Source organism: Thermobia domestica, chromosome 11 (genome assembly GCF_964235325.1).
Source record: "Thermobia domestica chromosome 11, izTheDome1.hap1.1, whole genome shotgun sequence".
Lineage (NCBI taxonomy): Eukaryota > Metazoa > Arthropoda > Insecta > Zygentoma > Lepismatidae > Thermobia > Thermobia domestica.
In genome coordinates, this window is record NC_137464.1 from 193,727,527 (window position 1) to 193,749,988 (window position 22,462).

The 22,462-nt window shown below is 35.9% G+C and overlaps 1 protein-coding gene across 4 annotated transcripts; it reads right to left on the minus strand.

Moving 5' to 3' along the window:
• Positions 1–2,585: 2,585 nt before the first annotated feature.
• On the minus strand, positions 2,586–15,095 carry LOC145664632 (uncharacterized). Of its 4 annotated transcripts, XM_081731466.1 has the most exons (6): positions 13,909–15,095; positions 9,179–9,519; positions 8,186–8,352; positions 6,745–6,923; positions 4,709–4,868; positions 2,586–3,651 (listed from the first exon to the last, which is right to left on the minus strand). In XM_081731466.1, exons 1-2 carry the CDS (start codon positions 14,144–14,146, stop codon positions 9,428–9,430), a joined length of 330 nt encoding a protein of 109 aa, XP_081587592.1. In that variant the 5' UTR covers positions 14,147–15,095; the 3' UTR covers positions 2,586–3,651; positions 4,709–4,868; positions 6,745–6,923; positions 8,186–8,352; positions 9,179–9,427. The 4 variants fall into 4 exon arrangements, 2 of the variants coding, with proteins under 2 accessions (XP_081587592.1, XP_081587594.1); XR_014127500.1 differs by lacking the exons at positions 9,179–9,519; positions 13,909–15,095 and adding an exon at positions 11,694–12,442; XM_081731468.1 differs by lacking the exon at positions 8,186–8,352.
• Between the last annotated feature and the right edge of the window lie 7,367 nt (positions 15,096–22,462).

The following is a 22,462-nucleotide window of genomic DNA, read 5'->3' on the forward strand; positions in this document are numbered from 1 at the left end:
AAAGTCTTTCTTGTGTCATGGTGCTTCTTAAGTAATTTTTTTATAAACTTTATTTTACTAAAACTTCTTTCACCTGAAGCTACTGTCACGGGGAAAGTTAAAAATATTTTTAAGCTGTGGTCAAATTTGGATATCCGTCTTCAAGTCAATGCTCGTAGATGAGATTCATGAGTCTTGCTGGCGGCGCAGCTTTCATATCGGTATCTACTATAAACGCGTCTGCTTAAAAATTTCAATTTCCTCAAGAAATTCGTCTTCATCTACGTCGTCCATGTAGGTGTCTGCTAACTTTCTCGCTGCTGTATGTAAGTCGTTGATATTCATTTTGTGGATGTTACTACTATTTAGAAAGCTAAATTTGTCATTGATTTCTTTCAGAGATGGAAGCCGGGTTTTTAATTCACCAATTATGTTTTCAACGATCTCAAATAAAGCAATTCTACACTGAAAAAAAAGTTTGGTCAAATTGACCAAAAAATAGGTGCTGGTTACCAAATCGTTTGGTCAATATAGCGCCAACCAAACGCTTGGTCACCAGCACTAAATCATTTGGTCACGATTTGTTTGGTTGCAGGAACCTATTATTTGGTTACCAGTACCAAATATGCATTTGGTAATTTTGACCAAATAATGACCAAACAAGTAGAATTTGGTTGGGAATACCAAAAATTTGGTTAAAATGAACGAAATTTGGTTCTTGGAACCAAATAATTTGGTTGCAAATACTAAACCCGTATTTAGTGAATTTGACCAAACCATTTGGTAGCAATTACCAAATACTGTTGCTATAGGTACTAAACTGAAAATAATACGAGGGTTATCACAAAATTCATGGGAAATTTTTTCTAACGAAAATGGTAACAAAGCAAGAAATTTTTAAACATGCAAATGGAAAGTTAATACATATGTAAATATTACGTATAAATTGGATATAAATACACATCCCATAATACGAACAATTATTTTTACTTCTTTTTCTCTCGTGCTATATTCTGATGGAGATGTGTATGTTTACACAATTCCTTACATGTAACGTTTACGTACATGCTAACCTTCCATTTGGATATTTCAGAAGTTTTTGATGCGTGACCATTTTCGTAAGAAAGGAAAAAAAAAAGTTGCCATGACTTTTGCGGTAACCCACATATAAAGTTAGAAGTTATTGCTTATAGTTATTAAGAACTTCTTCAAAAATAAGATTTACATATACACTTTGAAGCAACATACGAAATATGTACACGAATACATGTAAATTTAAAATTCTATGTATATGTACACAAAGTTTCAAATCAATCTTTTGAGGAAAATAAAACTATTTAATATATAAAGAATTTACACATAACATTTTTCTACAAAATCATTTTACTGTAAATAATAATAGTAAAAAAAAAAAAAAAAAAAACAGCAACTGAGTCATACAAGCTTCAAAATTAAACAATGATATTAACATCTGTTAAAGTACTGAAAGTAAGATTTTTAGATCAAAGCAAAACTTCAAGAAAAAAACGTAAAGAACTTAAAGCAAACTTATGCTGTAATTTTACTCCCAGTAAACAACATTGAAGATTTTTCAAATAAATTAGAAACTAGTTGCTGAAAAACTTCGCATACGTATTTAAAATGTTAATGCAAGAAAAAAGTTTATCTACGACTTTGGTCGGAAATACATATTTACGTAACTGGGGCCAATTTAAGATAATCAGTAGAAATGTTCGCAGGAGCGGCTACAATGAATAAAACAACTGGGAAACGTCGCACACGTGTTCAGAATCTCACTATAAGTAAAGAGTTTATTTGCGACTTCGGTTGGAAAAGCCTAATTACAGAAATGAGGCCAATTTAAGGTAAGTAGAACATACTTACTTTTCCGTAATCAAACGTTTCGGATCAAATTTAAACAACCCTATCGTATCGAGGTACTCAACCGTATCCAAAGTTCCTCGATTGTTTTATTCAATGTAGTATCCTACGATCAATTTAAATAATTACATCAATATATTGATAAATTGAGAAAACAACCAATTTTGTCACACCAGACCCTTTGTAGGCACGAAATCAAAGATATACAAAGACTGAAAAACATATAACTGAACCGGAATTCCAACCTGGAACCTCCCGCTTACCATGCAGATGCGCTACCACTGCACCATTTAGTCCGCTACCAGAACAGCCATACACTCTTCCACCTTGTGGAACAGCATCGTTATAAAGAGTGAAAGAATGTATTGTTGTTACTGAGAGCGGACTGGGTAGCACATCTGCATGCAAGACGAAGATCCCGGGTTCGAGTCACGGCTCAGACGCATTTTTTCACTCTTGTATGTCTTTAATTATCTTAAATTGGTTCCATCTGCACAATTAGGCGCTTCTGACCAAAGTTGCAAATAAACTTTGTTTTCTTATACTGAGGTCCTGAACACATATTCGAGGCTTGTCTGTTTATTCCTAGAATAGCATGCATGTACATGAATACATGTACATTTTCATGAAGTTCTAATACATCTACACACATATATGAACGAAGTTATAGATCAACTTTTGGAGAAAAATAGAACGAATTTAGGATATAAAGCATGTACATACAATACTTTTCTACACAAGAATTTTATTATAACTGAGTATAGCAACTGAGTCATACAGACTTCAAAATTAAACAAAAATATTAAATTCAAAATTAAACAATGATATTAACATTTATCAACTGCTGACTGAAAATAAAATAGCATTTTAGGCCAAATATAAATCTTTTCAAAATTACATAACGAAACTAACTGTTTACTGAAGATAAAGTAACATTTTTAGGCCAAATATAAATCTATTCAAAATTAAACAATGATATTAACATGTATCAACTGGTTAGTGAAAATAAAATAACATTTTTATGCCAAATATAAATCTTTATAACAAAGAAGGTAAAAAACTGTGAGAAAAGTTATAATTTTACTCCCAGCAAACAGCATTGAAGATCTTTCAAATAAATTATAAACTATTCTTAACTGAGCTAGACAACGTGCTCAAGGGTGTGGACATATGTTTTAAAACTTTTTTGTGTTTAACGCAGAATACCCTAAGGAAGGGGAACATCTTTGGCTTCTTCTGCAAAAAGCGGTATATGACATAAGTAGTCATCATGATAAACAGACGATACACTATTGTTGGATATGATTGTTCTTTTTTTTTTTTTTAACTGATATGAAATATCTGTAAACAATAGTGGTCGAAACAGATGCAACTACTGATATTTTATGCTTGCTTGAATCACGTTTCTCTAAACAAATATTATTTCAGTACCATGCGTTATACGTAATTGAATGAATTATATGTAATTGTTTGTAACAATGCCTGTTTGTTCAATTTACAAATCAAATTTTATATTAGTAGCAACACTTATCCTTCATTTAAAGCTCAAACACAGAATATCCTCCAATGGAGTCTTTAGATGTATTGATGAAGGTTGTTTTCGCGAATTTCAAGGGGCCAAATCACTTAGAGTTCATTTTCGGAGGAAACACAAAAATCTATATTGCAGACGAAAGTTATTTAACGTAGCTGTATGTTAAGCAGCTCTTTATTCCGTAATTGCCAACAACGAACACTCAACGAATGTTGCAGGTCTCTCGTTTCCATGAAAGGTTGAACATCACCCATTACCTGTTGGAATCAGAGAGAGGTTAACTGGTCATGTTACATACTTAAATAATTTTTCTTACATATAAGAACAAAGACACTTCTGCTTCCTCAATAGTCTGAAAGCGTTATTTATTGTACATTTACAATGACATATGCATTTTGTGCCTATAAATATATGTTATTTTGAAGCTAAAAAATTGGTAAGTAATACTAATGCTGCAAATGTTTTAAAAGCTATTAAATGCTTTAAAAGCTGCAAAGGTTTTCAAAAGCTATTTATATCTGACTGCAAAAACGATACGTTCAAACAAGGACAGAAGCTACTAAATTACGAAAACTCGACAACTTGTCCTCAAATAAACATAAGAACTTCCTGACTAGCATTTACCAACAGAGAATATAGAACAGATCACATTTATCCTCAGTAAGTGATTTTGGTTATTAAAATGAAATGAAATTTTTGAGTTTTATGCCCCACGGTTATGCCGGCTAGGCTTAAGGAGACTGTGATGAGAAATGAATGAAATGGTGTAATGAAGAAAGTGGGAGGAAACTGGAGAACCCCGAGGAAACCCACACACACGGTGTTTGTTCACCACAAAGTTCACTTGGTGGGAGCAAGGTTAGAACCCGGGACCTCATGCACTAGAGGTGAACGGTCTATCACTGAGCCACTGAGGCCACTATTTTGGTTATTATTAAATAAATGTATCGAGTTCGTATTTGTTCATACGTAATGAAACGTCGTAGCTCAGCTTCACACTCCGAAAACAGGGTTCTTGGCGTAACCTTAATTTTCTTTCCAACGTATGTCTTTGAAGAGTGTGTGTGTGTGGGGGGGGAGAATTATTGGCGGGAACAGTTTTATACTACTTTGAAAGGCACAAGTGACTTTAGTTTACGCTACAATCCTATGTATACAACCAATGTATAACTATTAATATGATCATTACAACATACTTGTTGCAATAAAACTGGATTCAGATAGAAAAATCTACTTCATTCGTACAAGTAATTACAATTTCAAGTTAATGAAACAGAAATAAAGGAAGAATAAAAAACATAAAAATAATATTACCTTCTGTAACACTTTCTGTGTCTAACAGACTTAAAAGTTCGACTGCTGAAGCGTCATGTAGCCGTTTCTTCCTTAGTTTTTCCAATTTTTTACTGGCAGAATCCCATTTCACGAACAAGGATGTATGATCAGGATATAAGTCTTTGTTATCTTGATCAATCTGGAAATGGAATTCCATTGTATTAAAACATTTACATTGATAACATTATATCATTAATTGTTACATAAACGCAGTGATGACTTCCACGAACATGTGTTCCTTACCATTTGTTATTTTACTTTTCAGTCAGTATTTTATCTATTTGTTATAAGAATCACAACTTCCTTTAAGTGCATAAATGAAATTTCTTAACTGTAACAATTTCAATACAAACTACTGGTTACAGCGTGTACTTTTACGGGCTTGGACTTGGGTTCAAATTCAACCTGCCTTCCCCTGGTGTTGTCCAACATCTTGAGGAAATTGACTTACTGCTAGCTTAAATAAGTAGACCACAAAAGCCACATACGTAGTGCAAGAAGATGTTACATTGACGATAACTGCCAGTTAGACCCATATTGAGGTTGTGGCATCACGGGCTTTCGTCGTGTTATGATGGTTTTTGGTTATATTGCTTAATATAAACAAAGGTCTATTTACTCGGATAGATTAGGCAAGGATGGGGAAAGTATTGATCTGGACTTAATATTACAGGTACCATCCCGGCATTTGCTGGAATGACTGAGGAAAAACCCAGGGAAATTTCACTCACGATGACCGGATTTGAGCCCGGAAGCTTCCGAACGTAAAGCCAAGGTTCTACATGCTGAAATAAGGCCACTAGGGTTTCATATTGATTTGTCAAAGGGCAAAGTGAAGAAAATTCTACAATATTGTTAGCGTTTATCAGACAATAAAACCACTATTTGCCATCTACTGAGAAAAAGGCTTATTGAATCGAAAAGTACTTTATGCATTAAAAAAAAAAAAATCATCGTCAAAGTTTCTATTGCTGTACGTATATGCTTGGTTGATACGCAATCACAAGAAAGATTGTTTATCAGTCATGTAAGTATTGTCCTTCTGAGATCTCGCTTTCATAAACAAGTGACATCGTGTTGCAAGAACTCAGTTCTCAATTTTTATCTTACTGAATATGACTACCTTCCTTTCCATTGCAAGGTAAACTCAATGCAAGTGTTCGTAATGTATGGCCACTTAATCATATGCGTCTTAAAAATGGAAACAATAATTTTAGGTTTAGAGCATTTGTTTTCAGACTTGCAATTGAGCATTTCATCTAGTTGTTCAAAGCAAGATCGAGTTGCTAATAAAGTGAACTTAATACTTTCCCACTTTGTGTTCCATGCGTGGGGATGAATATGTTACAAAGAACCAGCAAGAAAAATTATTTCCAGCTAAAAAGACATGTTTTAGTTCTTTAAACATGCAATCTGAATACAATGCAAAATATTCACTTTTTGAAAAGGAAACTGCAAAAACTTTTAAGATTCATTGATTGTCTCTATCCTCTTTCATCACCGGAGCTACACAGGAGGGAATCTATAATTTGTAGTTGAATCTGAATTACTTTTATACAATTATACACCTACCGGGCATCGAACCGATAACCACCAACCCACAGGCAGTTCAGACCTGCTTCAACATATCTCAACATTCATGAACAGATATTACATAAGAGGACAAGGAAGTAATTTATTTGTCCATCATTTATATATATTTTTATTATGGTTTTATGACAACTAAGGTCTATTAGCTCAGACATACAAATACCTAAACTAGTATATGTCATTTCAATATTTAGTATGACTTTATCCTGAAGGTTTTTACTATTTTCTGTACAAACGCGACACAATTTTAAAGGAAACTTCTGTTCTAAAATGTACGTTATGAAAAAATCAACTTCTGGACAAAGATTTTATATGAATGTTCTCAGCCCCAAAGAATAATGTAATGCTTGTAAATTATGGCCTATTCAGTAACAACACAGTACTTAGTAGTAAAACAGAATGAAGGTTAATTAAATGAAACTTACCAATGTATAGCCCAAAGGCTGCTTCAATGCTACCCAAGTTGAAATTATTTCATGAATAGTTTTGCCCTCTTGCTTGCATCGAACTTTCAACGTTTTCTTCCAAAGATCAAGTACTTCCTGCCAGGGCTCGACACTATGCTTTAACCACGCTAAGCTGTTTTCAATATCTATGCCACATTCTGAAAAAGAAGAATAAACTTACCAAACAGATCTGTATTACATTAAAAACTTAGTAATAAATGCCTATATTTTTCAAATATCAGTTAAAATGATTCTATATTTTCATAAGTCCTCTGTACAAGTATTTATATCCATATGTAATATATAATAAAGAAAAGAAAGAAAGAAATATATTTACAAAAAAAAAAAAAAAAAAAAAAAAAAAAAACTGTTCTGGAACTGTTCCTGTGAAGCTGAACTTGAAAATTGCCTTCAAATGTTAATCTATATTTCCGGCACAAATATCGAATGCCTTTCATCAGAATGGTTTAATTCTTCAAATATGTAGAACTTATGTAAATTACATGTTCTAGCTTAGTACTTCAATGGTATAACGTAATAGTGGTACTATATAAGTATAATGACTATCTACGACGAAGAAAGTCGCAAAATATTTAGTAATAAATGCTACTTATCATTTCTTATGAACGGAGTAACTCTTGTAATGAAGGATTTGAAAATTAAGCATACAAAATTTGGACTTGTTCAGTCTTGTAAATAGAAACACACAGAATCTTAATATTGATTAATATAGTGCACTATTTAATCCTTAATAGATTAGTTGGTTGCTTAACTGAAGAGCAGGTGTAAAATTTCTCGACTGTAGTTTTATGTTGTAAACAGTAACAATATCTACACAGTCCCATTATTACCTTATACTATTGAAATACTCAGCTTGAACTGAGCTTGAACGCATATACACTTTAAGTTTTGAGCCATCCTGATGAAAGGCACTCGATATTTTTGCCAGAAATACATGTGAACATTGAAGAACCACGTTTTAATCTTACAGGAATATTTTCAGGTTAGTATCGACTTATATTAATGTGTGTTCCATACGTTCAATTAGCAGAGAAAAAAGAATTAAACGAAACTAAACCATTTTTTAAAACATGGTTCTTGCAAACACTGGCTCAAAATAGGTAAATCATTGGCACTTTTTAAAGTATGATCGGGGCCTCGGTAGTTCAGTGGTAGAGCGTTCACCTCTGACGTGTGAGATACCTTATTTGATCCCAAATCGCGCTAAGTGACACCGTCTGCGTGGATTTTTCGGGGTTCTCCCGTTCCTTCCCACTTTATTCATTTCTTATCATCATCATCATCTCCTTTGGTCTACCTGGCATAACTATGGGACATAAAACTCAAAGGTTTACTTTCATTTTTAAACGTATGATCAGAGATGAATAAATCATTTAGTAGATTACATTTTAAACATTACCATCTAGCGTAGAAGTTCCAGTGTCACGCTTTTCTGTTGAAGGACCTGACTGCAACAATGCCAAACTTTCTTAACGACTTGCGTGTATTTCTATATTTGTCAACGAGTTTTCCTTTTGAAATCTTTTGATTTGGACCTTGTGACTTTGGTGGAATATAATACACTTCCTAAAAAAGACATTGTTACTGTAAGATTTAGAATTATAACCTTAATAAATTAAATTATGTATAAAAAACATTTCAGACAATTACAGAATAATTTATCATATTTATACTCTTCTATGTGATGTTCCACGTTTAGTATAGCATACGTTTAGTATACTATACTCCAAGGAAATATAAATTTTATAGATAAACGCATTAAAAAAAAAAAGTTACAATTTTAAAGATCCTGCATATCGTGATATCATTTCGCTTAAATTGAAGTAACCGAAAATATAACTGAATACCAATCTCTTCGCCCTCCCAGCTACTCTAGTGAATAACGCGTGTATCCTTGATGTATGTGGTCCTGGATTCAATTCCCGGTGAGAGCACAAAAAAAATGCGATCGTTCACTTTCATTAATCACCTGTTTACCTTAGTCTAAACAGCATAACCGTGGGACGTTCCAAAAGCTCTTTCAATGTACCTGATGCTTTCCTGGTATCGTGATGCAAATAAATTTTCTCGGGATATCAGCCAGGTGATGTGTTCGTTGTGCAAAGTCTCGAGAACAAACATTGTTCTCATGATACTGACCCTGATGATGAGAACAACGTCTGTTCTCGAAACTTTGGACAACGAGCACATCATGTGATTGATATCCCGAGAAAAGTTACTTGCACTAGCAAAGATGGAATAAATATAACGCAGGCTGTCACCAGATTAAAAGGTGAACGCCAACATCTTTTACATTTCGACTGGTAATGAATCATATTTGCACAGTTCATATTTGCAGCATAAGTATCACTGTATAAATTCATATTCAAGTGACTAAAGGCAGAACACTTACAAAATCTGTCAGCTTGAAGAGCTTCGAACTCCGAGACTCTGTAGAGAAATTTGTCTCTCGTTTCAGCATCGTATCAGTTCCTCTTTTAGTAGGTGCTGGCATGGAACAACTGCTTTCTGTAGTTTCAGATCGAACTGACACTGAGCCATCTGGCGTTGACACTGATGGTGAAGCAAATGAGAGAGAACCGTCATCTAGCACATCATAAATTTCAACTGTATTTGTTTCTATAAATTCCTTAAATTTTGCTCATAATTTTGCACATGTCCCTATTTTGGGAATTAACTGAGTAATTAGTTCATCAGTTAATGAATTAAATGCTGCTTCGCCTATTTCCTGTTCTGAAATATAGATTGAAAGTTTATAATTAACCAGATATTTACTGAATATCAAAAAAGAATTATACACTGGTGAAAGCATTTAAGTTTTATTACACTACCAAGCGAAATTTGGTATGTTACGCGATCATGTGCCACACAAAGAGTATAGGAAGTTGCTCACCCCAGTTTTTTTTTCTTGGGCTTTACAGAAATGGGTGTATTTGGGCTAAGCTAAAGAGAAAAATGTTCATGGTAACTTCATACTTCAGCTTCATACTGTAAAAGTTACAAGGGTATAGAAGCAACAACAAGAATTTAGGAGCATTTTTAACTCATGCAAATCATTTTGTAATTTGGTGCATAACGAGTATCTATGGATAACAATAAGTCTAATGCTAACCGATTGTTTTCAAAGACTAATGTACTTCTAACAAACAATGAAAGGTTCTATGCAGAAATCATAGCCTGTCTCCTGTCTCTCTCTCTCTCTCTCTCTCTCTCTCCTCTTTGGAATTTCTGACATTGGTCGTTTTGCTCCAAACCACAGAATTATCTTTTGGAGATAATACACTATTCTCTGAATGCTTTGAAGAATGTAATATTTTCCGAATACCTAAAAGAAGTTACCTAATAAGAAGTATACACTCGAATATATATAGGGAGGGGGTAGTGGTTCATGTTACGGAAGCACAATTTTGTAAAATTTACAGAAGAAATATGATATAGTGTACACAAGCTGAATTTTACGTTTACAAGTGGAGCGTTACTAGTGTCAAAGCATGACAAGTGCTATTGAAACTAGTATCATTGCAATATACCACCTCTTTTCATATCTTTACTTACGCGTATACCCGCCATCACTGACGTGTCTGCTCCCTGCGCTGCCGCTTCGGCCCACCATCTTTGCTTAATCCTGACTGTTAGATAACATTCGCGCTTTTTAGTGTCCACCTAGCACAGGTTACGTTTATGCACTGTATATTTATGACAATCAGAAAGTTTTATTTATAAGCAAATCGTAAAAGAACTGTGATTTTTTCACAATTACTTCTGGTGGGGCCATCGATATTTACCTGTAATAAGTGAGATATTTTCATGTCGCCCAGCGTAAGTCTTTTAGGGGTCAGTAAGAAGTAAATTAGTGAAAATTATATTTTTTTAACAATTATTTCGAGTGGTGTACCGAAAGTAAAAATGCACGCTTTTATCAGCGTATTTCACGATAAATATCGATTTCAAAAGTAAGGATTCTATATTTGCGTTCCATGAAATGTTCTTTCAAAATTATGCTTTATATTTCGGATGACATTTAGTATCTCTCCCAAATCCATGGACGGCTCAGGACCCAGTACTGTGACTTAGAGTAAGCTGTTGTTAACTACCTCGTTTATGCGAACACCCACCGTCGCTGACGCGTTTGCTCCCTACGGACGCACATCGTTTCTAACTGTCGGGCCCCCGCTGCTACGCTTCTGTTCGATAGCATAAATGGTTTTCAGTGTCCATATAGCACAAGTTGGTTAGTGTTTTATGCGTAGTTTTTATGCTATACGTTCGCACTGTACTTATACTCATGACTACTTTACATTTACAAATAACGAATGGTAACCCCTACCATGTAAGTCAGAGTCAATACCAAGTGATCTGGAGGAGAAACTAAATAATAACCCATATTTCTTCCGTAAATTTTAGATTTTTGTTCATCTGTAAACTATAAATGCACCAATTTATTTTGCAAACTACTAGCGTTAGTGTCACTTTATTTACCCCTTTCCGGAAGTATCTAGTGGTAATAGAAATTACCCCAACTCTTGCCCCTGCAATTTTATACCCTGCTCTAGTGTCGTCAATGCCCCCTTTATCCATATGTAAGGGCCTACGTTTAACTTAATAATGCCCGCTCCGGGTGGTAAACTCACTTTGAAACCAGAAATTACTCTCTGTTAATTCTATGAAAATTGATCAAAAATTCCCTAACCTTAAGCGAACCCGTTCCTACAACTACCTTACTCTACTGTACCCTACCCTACTCTAATCTACTACACCTTTGAAAGCGGTTCTACACATCGATGCGCAGTTGGGGCGTGCATTGTAAAGTTTACCCAAGCCGTATTTGTTACGCCAAATTTACAGCCAATAGAATAAGTATATGTGAACTAACAGCAAAAGTAATATATACGAAAAAGTACACTTACCTTGAAACACGTCGATTAGCTGCGGTAAATTCCAGCTTCTTAATAAATTTATATCATGGATCCATTACGTCGTTGAAAAGTAACAATTACTTCTCACTTCACATCATTGTGACTTCGTTGAGAAAGTTGTATAGTGCACACTACACTCATTTACACACAGTTCTTTTACGGTGTTTCTTATGATTGTTGTTCTACGTGTAGGCCTATTTTTATTTTTGCGATCCACACTTTCGTAATCGAAATGTTTATCCAGAATGCAAATAAACACATGTGACCTTGTAAATAGACATTTTGGTCCGGAAAACCAAATAATTACCAAATCAGTTAAAATTTGGTTCGCATAACCAAATTAATCAACCAAATGTTCTGACCAAAAAATATAGTGTTCATGACCAAACACGTTTGGTCAAAATGACCAAATTTTGGTTAAATTAACCAAAAAAAGTGACCAAATGCTCTGACCAAACAAATTTGGTATTCCTGACCAAGCCCTTTTTTTCAGTGTAAGCATATCTTCCCCTGATCGGTCGACACGTTCATCTTCGCAGCTCTTGTCAAACATTTTTTAATTTTTATGTTTTCTTTTCTCTTCCAATTCACCAGGTATCCTAATCTTCTCAGCAATTAATTTAGCTTCTTCAATAGCTTTGGATGAAACATTATCTCTGGTCGCTTCCAAGAAGTTAATAAGGCCATGAATATGTTTGACTGACTCATCTACTGTTATGTCATCTCTTTGAAGAAACTTATTTACACGATCAATTTGTTTAAGAATTCTATACCAAAAGCAGGTCATTACAATGAATTCGAACTTACTAATGTTCCCTTTCAAATTTCTGGCCTCGGTCTTTGTCTCAGAAGTGAAGAGGCGGCTGAGTACTAGTTCATCCAGGGCCTCGCAAATCTTGTCAAAATGTTTATATAAAACTTCAACAGCTTCCTCTTTCGATGACCACCTGGTGTTACTTTGAGATTTTAAGGAAAGTGGTACATGTTTTATCAAAACTTCCCATCTAGATGTAGAGGCTGAAAAAAATGTATACAAACAATTTAGAGTAACGAAGAATGTTTGAGCTTCGGGTGATATTTCTGCAGCATGTGTTCCAACTAAATTCAGTGAATGCGCTGTACACGATACAAAACATGCAAGTTCGTATTCCTGGAATATCCTCGACTGTACAGTACCTCTTTATAGATACCAGCCATATTGCCTCCATTATCGTATGACTGCCCTCTGCAATTCTTTATATCCAAGCCATTCTTTTCTATTTTGTCCGAAATCTCTGTAGTCAGGAATAATCCTGTCTTGTCACTAACGCTAAGAAAGTCGATGAAGCTTTCTAAAATTTCTGGTCCGTATTCCGTCATTTTCACATAACAAATTATTTCTGTCATTTGTTCGTTATGACTGATATCAGGGGTTGTATCAAAAATTAATGCGAAATATTTTGCTTCTTTAACATCGTTCAGTATATCGTCTTTTATTTTTCCTGCTATCATGTCCAGAAACTCGTTTTGTATTTTCCATGAGAAATAGCTCAACTGTCCTTTCTTATGCCTTTCAATATGTTCTCGCAAATGAACATTGTAGTGAGAAATTAATTCAATTGTGCTAAGAAATTTTCCGCTTCTTGGATCACTAAACTCAAGTTGTTCTTGTGACCCCCTGAATGAACTTCCTTGTTTAGCTAGAAATATGACAGCACCTATAATACAACGCAGTACTTCCTTCCAGTGATTTTCCTCTTATGCTATCTGGTCTTGAAGGTTCTTGTCTATTCCACCTTTTGCCGGAGAACACTCGAGAGCTTTCCAAGAGCAGAAAAAAAGTTTGTGGTTTTGCGAGTTCTCGTGAAGTGGAATCCTGTTACTGAGTTTTATCCAATTCGTAAAACTCTCTTCTTTAGCCAAAAATGACAGAGCTGCATTGGACTCTCGAGATAGGTGAGAAAATAACCTACAACGGACACAATACAATGCATTTTAAACTGGCTATAAGGTAACCACGACCTCTTAATACGATGTCCATTTTGTAGGACTTTGCAAAACCAATCTTCCGCGAGGTTTCGGCCATCTCTTGGACTCGCACTTAAATCAATTAAATAATAGCTAATAATTTCTGTTCTCATTTTTGTAATATAACATCTCTGAGAGTCAGAGATATTACTGGACCAAGTTCCAGGGTCTTGAAAATCTATTTCAGAATCATACTCACTGTGCGGAAGCCCCTGATTATCTGTTGCAATTACAGTTTCATCCAGGATCTGATCTGATGGTGTTGCACTGGAACCATAACTGGCAGCAATCCTGTCAGGTATATTTTCATTTCTCATCTTTTCATAGCTTGAAAAATCGTCATGTTCGTCTCGACCTTCTTCTTGAAAATATACCTCGGAACCTTCACATGGTCCTGGGATATCCTCGGATTTACCTGAAAAGAAACACAGTAACATTATTCGCAAGGAACTGATGAATGAAAACTCACGTAATTGATTTACTATGTGGGCTCTACATAAAAATAAGATATTTTAAATAAATGAACTACGCTGATCACCGAAAATATCATTGATTCATCTCCATCACGCAAGTTTTTTTTAACGTCGGTGGTGTTATATCCAGCTAAAATGAATCTTTCAGCCATATCTGGAGTTCATTAAAGAAAAAAATGAAAGAAGCGATTCGTAACACTTAAACAGAAAAAATCTAGTAAACTTAATCCGAGAAACACCTTTATGCAGCAACAAGGTGCCGAAAACATGCGAAAATTAAATTTCGTCCATATTTCTCCAAAACTATTAGTCGTAGGGCTGATACAAGAGGTGATCATCAAGATCAATAATACTCTATTCAGTTGTTCAACCTATTTCATAGTACGGATCCTTTTTAGCACATCCTTTTTCCACCAACCCCCAGTCTGTTATGATACGGTTCTTAAATATCTTATAGATAGATATTTAAATCTATTTTTTTAAACATATTTTTCGCCACCTTCATATATACCTCCCAGAATCCACTAGAGACCTCGATCCCTCGTTGAGAACTGTGCTATATTCCTCTATTAAAATATTTTAGTTGCAATCCTGGGTTAGGAGAAAGACAAAAGGAGTCCTAAACAGACATTCTTTCCTGCACAGAATTGCCGAGATATAAAACACCATCTTTCAGGAATCTACTTTGCCTTTCTCGCACAAGACTGTAAGTTGGATATTTGGATACAGAATTGCTAACTTCCTTGACGATCACCTATCGGATCATCTCTGCGACTGAGAGATTTCGAGAAATAGGGCTCCAAAGTTTATTTTCCCACATTTTGGACACCTTGTTTCCCCACAACAGCCAGTTTTCGACCCATATATATAGGGCCTACTGGGTCTTTTAATTCTTGATTTGATGCCAGGAATGTACAGCCTATGGACGGTAAATTTTAATTTTCATTAATAGGTAAAGGTAAGTAGTAAACATATATATGTTTGTTTTCAATAATAATAATAATAATAATAATAATAATAATAATAATAATAATAATAATAATAATAATAATAATAATAATAATAATAATAATGCAGTTTTCTAGATTTTTAATCAAGTAGGAGAATGCTTAGATTCAAGGATTCATAAAGCATTATTGCAGTGTCAGTTGGCTTCACTTTGTAACACAAGCAGATACAGTAGCTGTCCATCAGTCATCTAAAGATATGTGGTAAACAGTTTTTTTTTTCTTATTAAGATCTGAGTTAATTCATTATAAATTATTATTTAAAATTTATTACTCAGTCATGTTTAGTTTTACTAGGAAGCGTTAAAGAAAAATCTTCAACTTATCTTTAGTGTTGTCGCTTAACCAAGATGTCAAAAAGGAGGATGATCGATATGCAGTTTTACTTTTTTTTTTTTTTTTGCTTTCTTCCTGTATGCCGCTCCACATGATTTCTTCAACATTATTGACTGATAGATAACAATTCAAAATGCGTCGAAAAGCTCTCAAGCAAAACTCCATACAGCCTTCACTTGCAAAATCCCTTGCTATTTAGGCGTACAAGAAACAATTAAATACACCGAGGCGTGTAACTTATCTTTTCCGCCACAAAACTGACCTCTGGTTTAAAAACATTGCGTAACATCGCGTGATACAGGGGGCACGTCTGAGCTAAACACTTCAACCACCAGCAAGCAACAACAATCGGTAACTTTTCCCCCGCCCCTATTGATAACAGCGTTGTAAACTTCAGAACTGTTCTCAATGGAATTATACAGACAAACAGCTCCTTGTGGTAGGAAAGGAAAAAAATGGAGAGCGGTTTCTCTGTGGTCCAAGGGAACAAATGCATGCAATATTAGATTTCTAATGTATGACATTACACCTATTTAGATGGGATTCTCTCTCCCCCTCTCTCTCTGTATATATCGGGTGTTGCAAAATAAGTGTTACAACTCTTGGGAGGTGACTCCTGACACTGAGACAAGAAAAAAAGTTCTCTTGAACTTTCGGCTATTGGACATAGTTTCGGATCTACAAGGTGCCGAAAGCGTGGGAAAATGACTTTCGGACTCCAATAGTTCGAAAACTTTCCAACGTAAAGAGGGCGGGTAAAAAATTCACTGAAGAAGTCATACCTGCTGTATTGAATTTTGCATGTTTCACAATCCTACCATGCACTCGCAAGGGATTCCCCAAAGGAACGTAGAGAGTCCCGGATAATCTGCCAAATTAAAATTGGCTAAATGGGTATGAATTGATAGGGTTTCTACCAGGTAATAATAATTCGTTTGTATTAAGTCGATATCTGGAACAAATGCAAAATGGCGGACACCTTCATGCCCGTTGTGTAAGGTTGCATAATCGCCAGGTACGGATGCTGGCCAACAGTGACGTTCTGAATATTAAGTGTAGCGAATTTGTGCTCAAATGCTCTAGAAAGACATCTGGAGTGTGGGTAGAGCACAACAGATGAAGCAGGGTGATTCACATGTGTGGAAACTCTTAACGAAAAATGCCCAGTAAACGTTAGTTCAAAGTGTCGAAAATGTAAGGATTAGCGTCAAGAACATGAAAGCCATTGCAAATTCACCAATAATATTCCCTCAAACCGATGCAATATGATGTGCACGGCTGCATAACAATAAAGATGCAACAAGTGAGGCCAAGTTGAAATTGTGCAAGGGGACTCACTAAGAAACTGGGCAAAGTAAATGAATGTCACTAGTGGGATTGCATGATCGATATTGAAATGTTGCCAATGTGTGTGTTGATATCAACATGTAGCTAATTGACAAATGTCAACATGTCCCATTACTGCTGGGACACCGTCCCACGTGCGAAAAATAGGAAAAATAGGGAAAAAATAGGAAAATAACTACTCGGGTATTGAATCTGAGGCCGTTGTCTCCCAATACGATTGAAAAATGCGACTACGCGAGCGAAAGCAAGCGCTCTAGCCCTGAGGCTTTGAAGGGGCCTCACTTTCTCTGTATTCATTTCTTTGAGGAGTACCCACTTTGTTTGGCAATCGCTCTTGTACACCATCCCGACATGCTTGTGTGTTTCATTTTGTTACTCCTACTGCACAGTTGTAAACAATCAGAGCTTTAAGACGTTTCTTCGTATTTCTCATGTTTTATTTTCCATATGTATGGTGTTCCAGCAGTAGTGTCACATGTGCCAAATTGGTTCATGTTCTTCTTTGTCTTGGCATGTGCACATTGTGTAAGATACGAATTTCGATACGAGTACGTCGTATGTCCCAGAAGACTTGGGACATGATTCAAGTTTGTTATTTTCACGCTCTATCAGAATTTGAACCATGGATTAAGAGATTTCTTTTCATATGTGTCGACTGTGGGACAATGTCTCAAACAAAGAGGGACATTGATACAATCGTATTCTACTTACGTTCTACCAAAATGTGCACCAGATGTAATAACAGAATTTACAACGTTATTTTCCTAGTTTTCGCACGTGGGACGGTGTCCCAGCAATAGTGAGACATGTTGATATTTGTCCATTAGCTACATGTTGATATCAACACACACATTGGCCAGATTTCAATATCGATCATGCGATCCCACTAGTGACATTCCTTTAGTTTACCCAGTTTCTTAGTGAGCCCCTTGCACAATTTCAACTTGGCCTCACTTGTTGCATCCTTATTGGTATGAAACCGTGCATATTATATTGCATCGGTTTGAGGGAATATTATTGATGAATTTGCAATGGCTTTCATGTTGTTGATACTATTCCTTACATTTCCGATTCTTTGAACTCACGTTTACTGAGTATGAGTGCATTTTTGGACAATTTTCTTTACGTGTTTCCACACATGTGAATCACCCTGCTTCATCTGTTGTTCCCTACCGACACTCCAGGTGTCTTTCTAGAGCATTTGTGTGCAAATTTGCGACACGTAATACTCAGAACGTCACTGTTGGCCAGCACCCGTACCTGGCGATTATGCAACCACACACAACGGGATGAAGGTGTCCGCCATGTTGTATTTGTTCCAGACATTGACTTAATACAAACGAATTATTATTACCTGGTAGAAACCCTATCAATTCATATCCATTTAGACCAATTTTAATTTGGCAGATTATCCGGGACTCCCTACGTTCCTTTGAGGAATCCCTTGCGCGTGCATGGTAGGATTGTGAAACATGCAAAATTCAATACAGCAGGTATGACTTCTTCAGTGAATTTTTTACCCGCCCTCTTTACATTGGATAGTTTCCGAACTATTAGAGTCCGAAAGTCATTTTCCCACGCTTTCGGCACCTTGTAGATCCGAAACTATGTCCGATAGCCAAAAGTTCAAGAGAACTTTTTTCTTATCTCAGTGTCAGGAGTCACCTCCCAAGAGTTGTAACACTTATTTTGCAACACCCGATATATAATCTCTCTCTGCATATGTATAATCAACGAAAAGAGGTCCCATGGAATGGAAAAGGCCAAGTAAACTTTTGATTTCTTTTAACCTCTAGAATAAGTTCCTCGAGGGAAAGGGTGAGATTTTTAAAACAATTGATATATCTTCTTTTCGGCGCCCCTCCAAACACGCGCCCGGGGCACGTGTCCCCTCTGCTCCCCCTAGTTGCGGCCCTGAGCCTAGGCCCAGATGGGAAGACAATACAAAGTAGAAACTGGATCCAGTTGGGTAAGAGTAGAAGTCGTTGTAGAGGCTTTATGAACGCGGCATGGAACTTCTGGGTTCCATACGCCATAGAGTTAGTTAATTCTTTAACGGTAAAAAAAAAAAAAAGAAAAAAAAAGAAAAAAAAGTGAGGTATAACGGAAATTCAAAAGGAGCCTTCTTTGTAAATTTCGATGGAAGTGAATATGTTTAATGTTTGTATTTAAAATCCAAAATCTTGTTTGGCTATTACCAGTGGCGAAGGGTGATAGTTTGAAGAGGGTAGGCCCAATGTTCTACTACTACTACTACTGCTACTACTACTACTACTACTACTACTACTACTAATACTACTACTACTACTACTACTACTACTACTACTACTACTACTAATAATAATAATAATAATAATAATAGTAAAATGAAATAGATTAGATATAAATATTTTACTACAGAAATACAAGAAGACGAATTCACATAAATTTAATGCAATTGTAGTTCATCGACAGCATTTATTCGATCCGGATCTCAATTTTCATAATAAAATTGACGTATGTGACTCATAGATGATTTTAATTCGTCATAATGCAATTTAATTGTTTTAATTGGCGTGATCGGGTGGGGAAGATTGACTATCATATTATCTGCGCTTCACAAGAAACTTATGTTGTTTAGTCTACATGTACTGAAACAAACTCTGCTTGTAAAATTTTGTCTTTAAATATATTGTTCAAAGCACATGACTAGCATTCAATCAAGATATTTTGTGTGTCACTTAATTCCCCTTTAAAAACAGAATCAGACTTAGATATTTTTATACGCTGCTCTTTATTTCAACAACTACAAATATATATATTGTACCAATGCATGCAGAACTTTCTTGCCCAGAATTCTAGTTGCAACACAGGCGTTGGTCTTCGTTCCTTAATAACACATTAATTTTCAAAAGACCACTGACATAGAAGATTCTTTAATAGGAATTATATTACGTATATTCATATTCTCCACTTACTGAAATTTTCTCTCATTCACTTTTGCAAATGTAAGAAAAATATCACTCACAATATCTCAAAAACACACACTCTTTCTAATGAACTCAATGAGTCTGATATTGTATTGAAGATCCCCGCCAACGCAACGGAATAAAGGGGCATTTTAGTTTGCGATAATAGGCATAGCGCCTTTAGAATTACTTGTTCCAGCTTTTGCGTTGCGTTCGAGTCCGCAAAATTAAGTAAAGTTGGAACGGAATGGAGCCCACGTTATCTTGCTCTTTATTTGATATATCGAATCAAAATCGAAGGTCTCGAGATTACGAAAGTCGATAAGATCTGAGGCCGGTCTCCTTCGCAGCGTAGAGTGATTATTGTACTCTACGCTTCGCAGGTTATTACCAACACGTTCTCTCGCGGGATTTTCTGAGTAGCTTGGCGGTAGTTCTACGGGAGATCTTAAGTTGACAAAACCAGAGCACCACACAATATGACGTCACTAAATGTGAAAGTAAGTTGAGCAGTGTTTGCAACTGATTTGGTGTCAACTTATTAATTTTATACTAAAGTAACAGACCGGTAAAGAAAATATGTTTAAAAATGATTATCTGTTAATGAAGTAATATATTTAAAGAGATATTTGTTTATTTGTGTGAAAACATAGCATCTCCACACGCGAAATTTGATGATGTGCTCCGCGAAAGATTTGTTGTCACAAAAAATTTGGAGATCCACAATATATAATTGACATAAAAATTAATGATAGGTCTACATCATATTAGTATGTGACAGGCCCGTATCCATGGGGTCTAGGGGGCGGGCCTCCTCTAAATTTTTACTGGTCCTCTAAAATTTTCACAGTACGCTTGCAAATGAACTATAACAGGGTGCAAAATTTCAAAGGCAGACGCACTCGCCAATCCAAAAATAATGGTCGCCAGTATCTCTCACGTACAAATTGAGATGCCTCCTTTCACCAAACGGCCTTTGGTTTGACAAAGAAAGACTTCACATCCCGTGTTTTCTCTCACTCGGTGACAATTATTTTCTTACGAAACAGAAAATGCGCTGCCCTGTGAGTTCAGGCAGAAACCATTCCTACTGAACACTGGTTGCAAGCTCTAAATTTCTAGTCGCCAATGGCAACTTGGCGACCGGAAAATTTGTGCGCTGAGCTATAATATGATGATTAACTACAATACGTTTGGATCGGGGCCCCCTCCCAAACTTCTACCGGGCTTCCCCTAGATTTTTGGGCTGGCTACCAGCCTAGTATGTGATAAGTGACAGGGCCGTAACTTAAGGAGTGAGAGGTCAAATGCTTCACCAAGGAAGATCCCCGCCGTTCGAGGGGACCCATTTTAAGACAAAATTTTCTTACTCCGTATACGATACGAACATGAAATTATAAATGAAGCATCGAATATGTCCACTATATTACATAAACAAAACAACACATAAAAGGTAAATAAAACAAAAATGAGTCGTGGGCCCATTTCAATAAAAAAGTTTACTATTAGGGACCCTTGTTCCCTTAATTCATTTGTCATGTATGGAAAGGGCCCAAAGGTGTAACTAACGACCCGAGCCCATAAAGAGTAAAAGAAAGATGGAAAGAGAGAGCCCAAGAATTAGAGAAACTTTTTTTTAGGAGCATCAAATACGCGTATTAATGCTTACTCCCCTTCCAAGAAAAAAAATTAAGTTACGGCGCTGGATAAATTGATGCAGGTGTAGAATACATGAACATAAAACAGTAATTTATGATTAAAATGAATGACTGCGTGAGAAAGAGGACTGTACTACTAATTTTTAAAAATTATATAACGTTTACTGTATGTAGAAAACGATGGTGCAGTCCTACTTTATGAGTTTGAATTTGCAAAATTTAGGAAATAAGTATGTAATATATTTCTCGGGTTCTGTAGGATTACGGGAGACCAAAACTACGTAAAAACACAATGTTTATAGGTGGAATGAGTTCATGTTGCGGAAAGATAATTGATATTGATATGTGAGTAATTTGTGAACTGAGTAGACTGGAAATGCCGTGTGCGGAATGGAGAATTTTGCAATTACTATTTGCTATTAATTAGAATGGACGAATACAACGTGCATTGCGGCGTTCTAATCCGACTTCGCTTGCTAGCGTTCGCTCGTCAATATTTATTTATTGATACAAGTCATGGCCATTACCGGCATCTATGGCCTTAAGCAAGTCACGTTGGAGGGATCACATCCTCGGCGAGCACACAATCACGGTACGGGGGGAGGGATATAAGGAACGGATAAGGAAAGAAGCGGCCTGAGACCTGTAAATTAGATACCATCCCGGCATTTACCTGGTGTGAATGAGGAAATCCCAGAAAAAAAACTCATTTAGGATAGCTAGCCTGAAAAAGCTGTTACACCTTTTCGACCGACTGACCCTGCCGGAAATCGAGCCCAGAACCAAAGGCGAGAGCATTAGCGACTACTCATGCTCAGCAATACTGTCTGAAACTCTTTAGTTAGTGGTATATTTGGCTTTAGGTAGATTAACCTCAAAAACATTTTAAGAAAACAGCAATGATTTTCACCAAAAAATGCTTTCTCCCCGTAATCCGACATATGGCTATTTTTCAAAGCACATACTGAGAAAAAAAATTGTAGG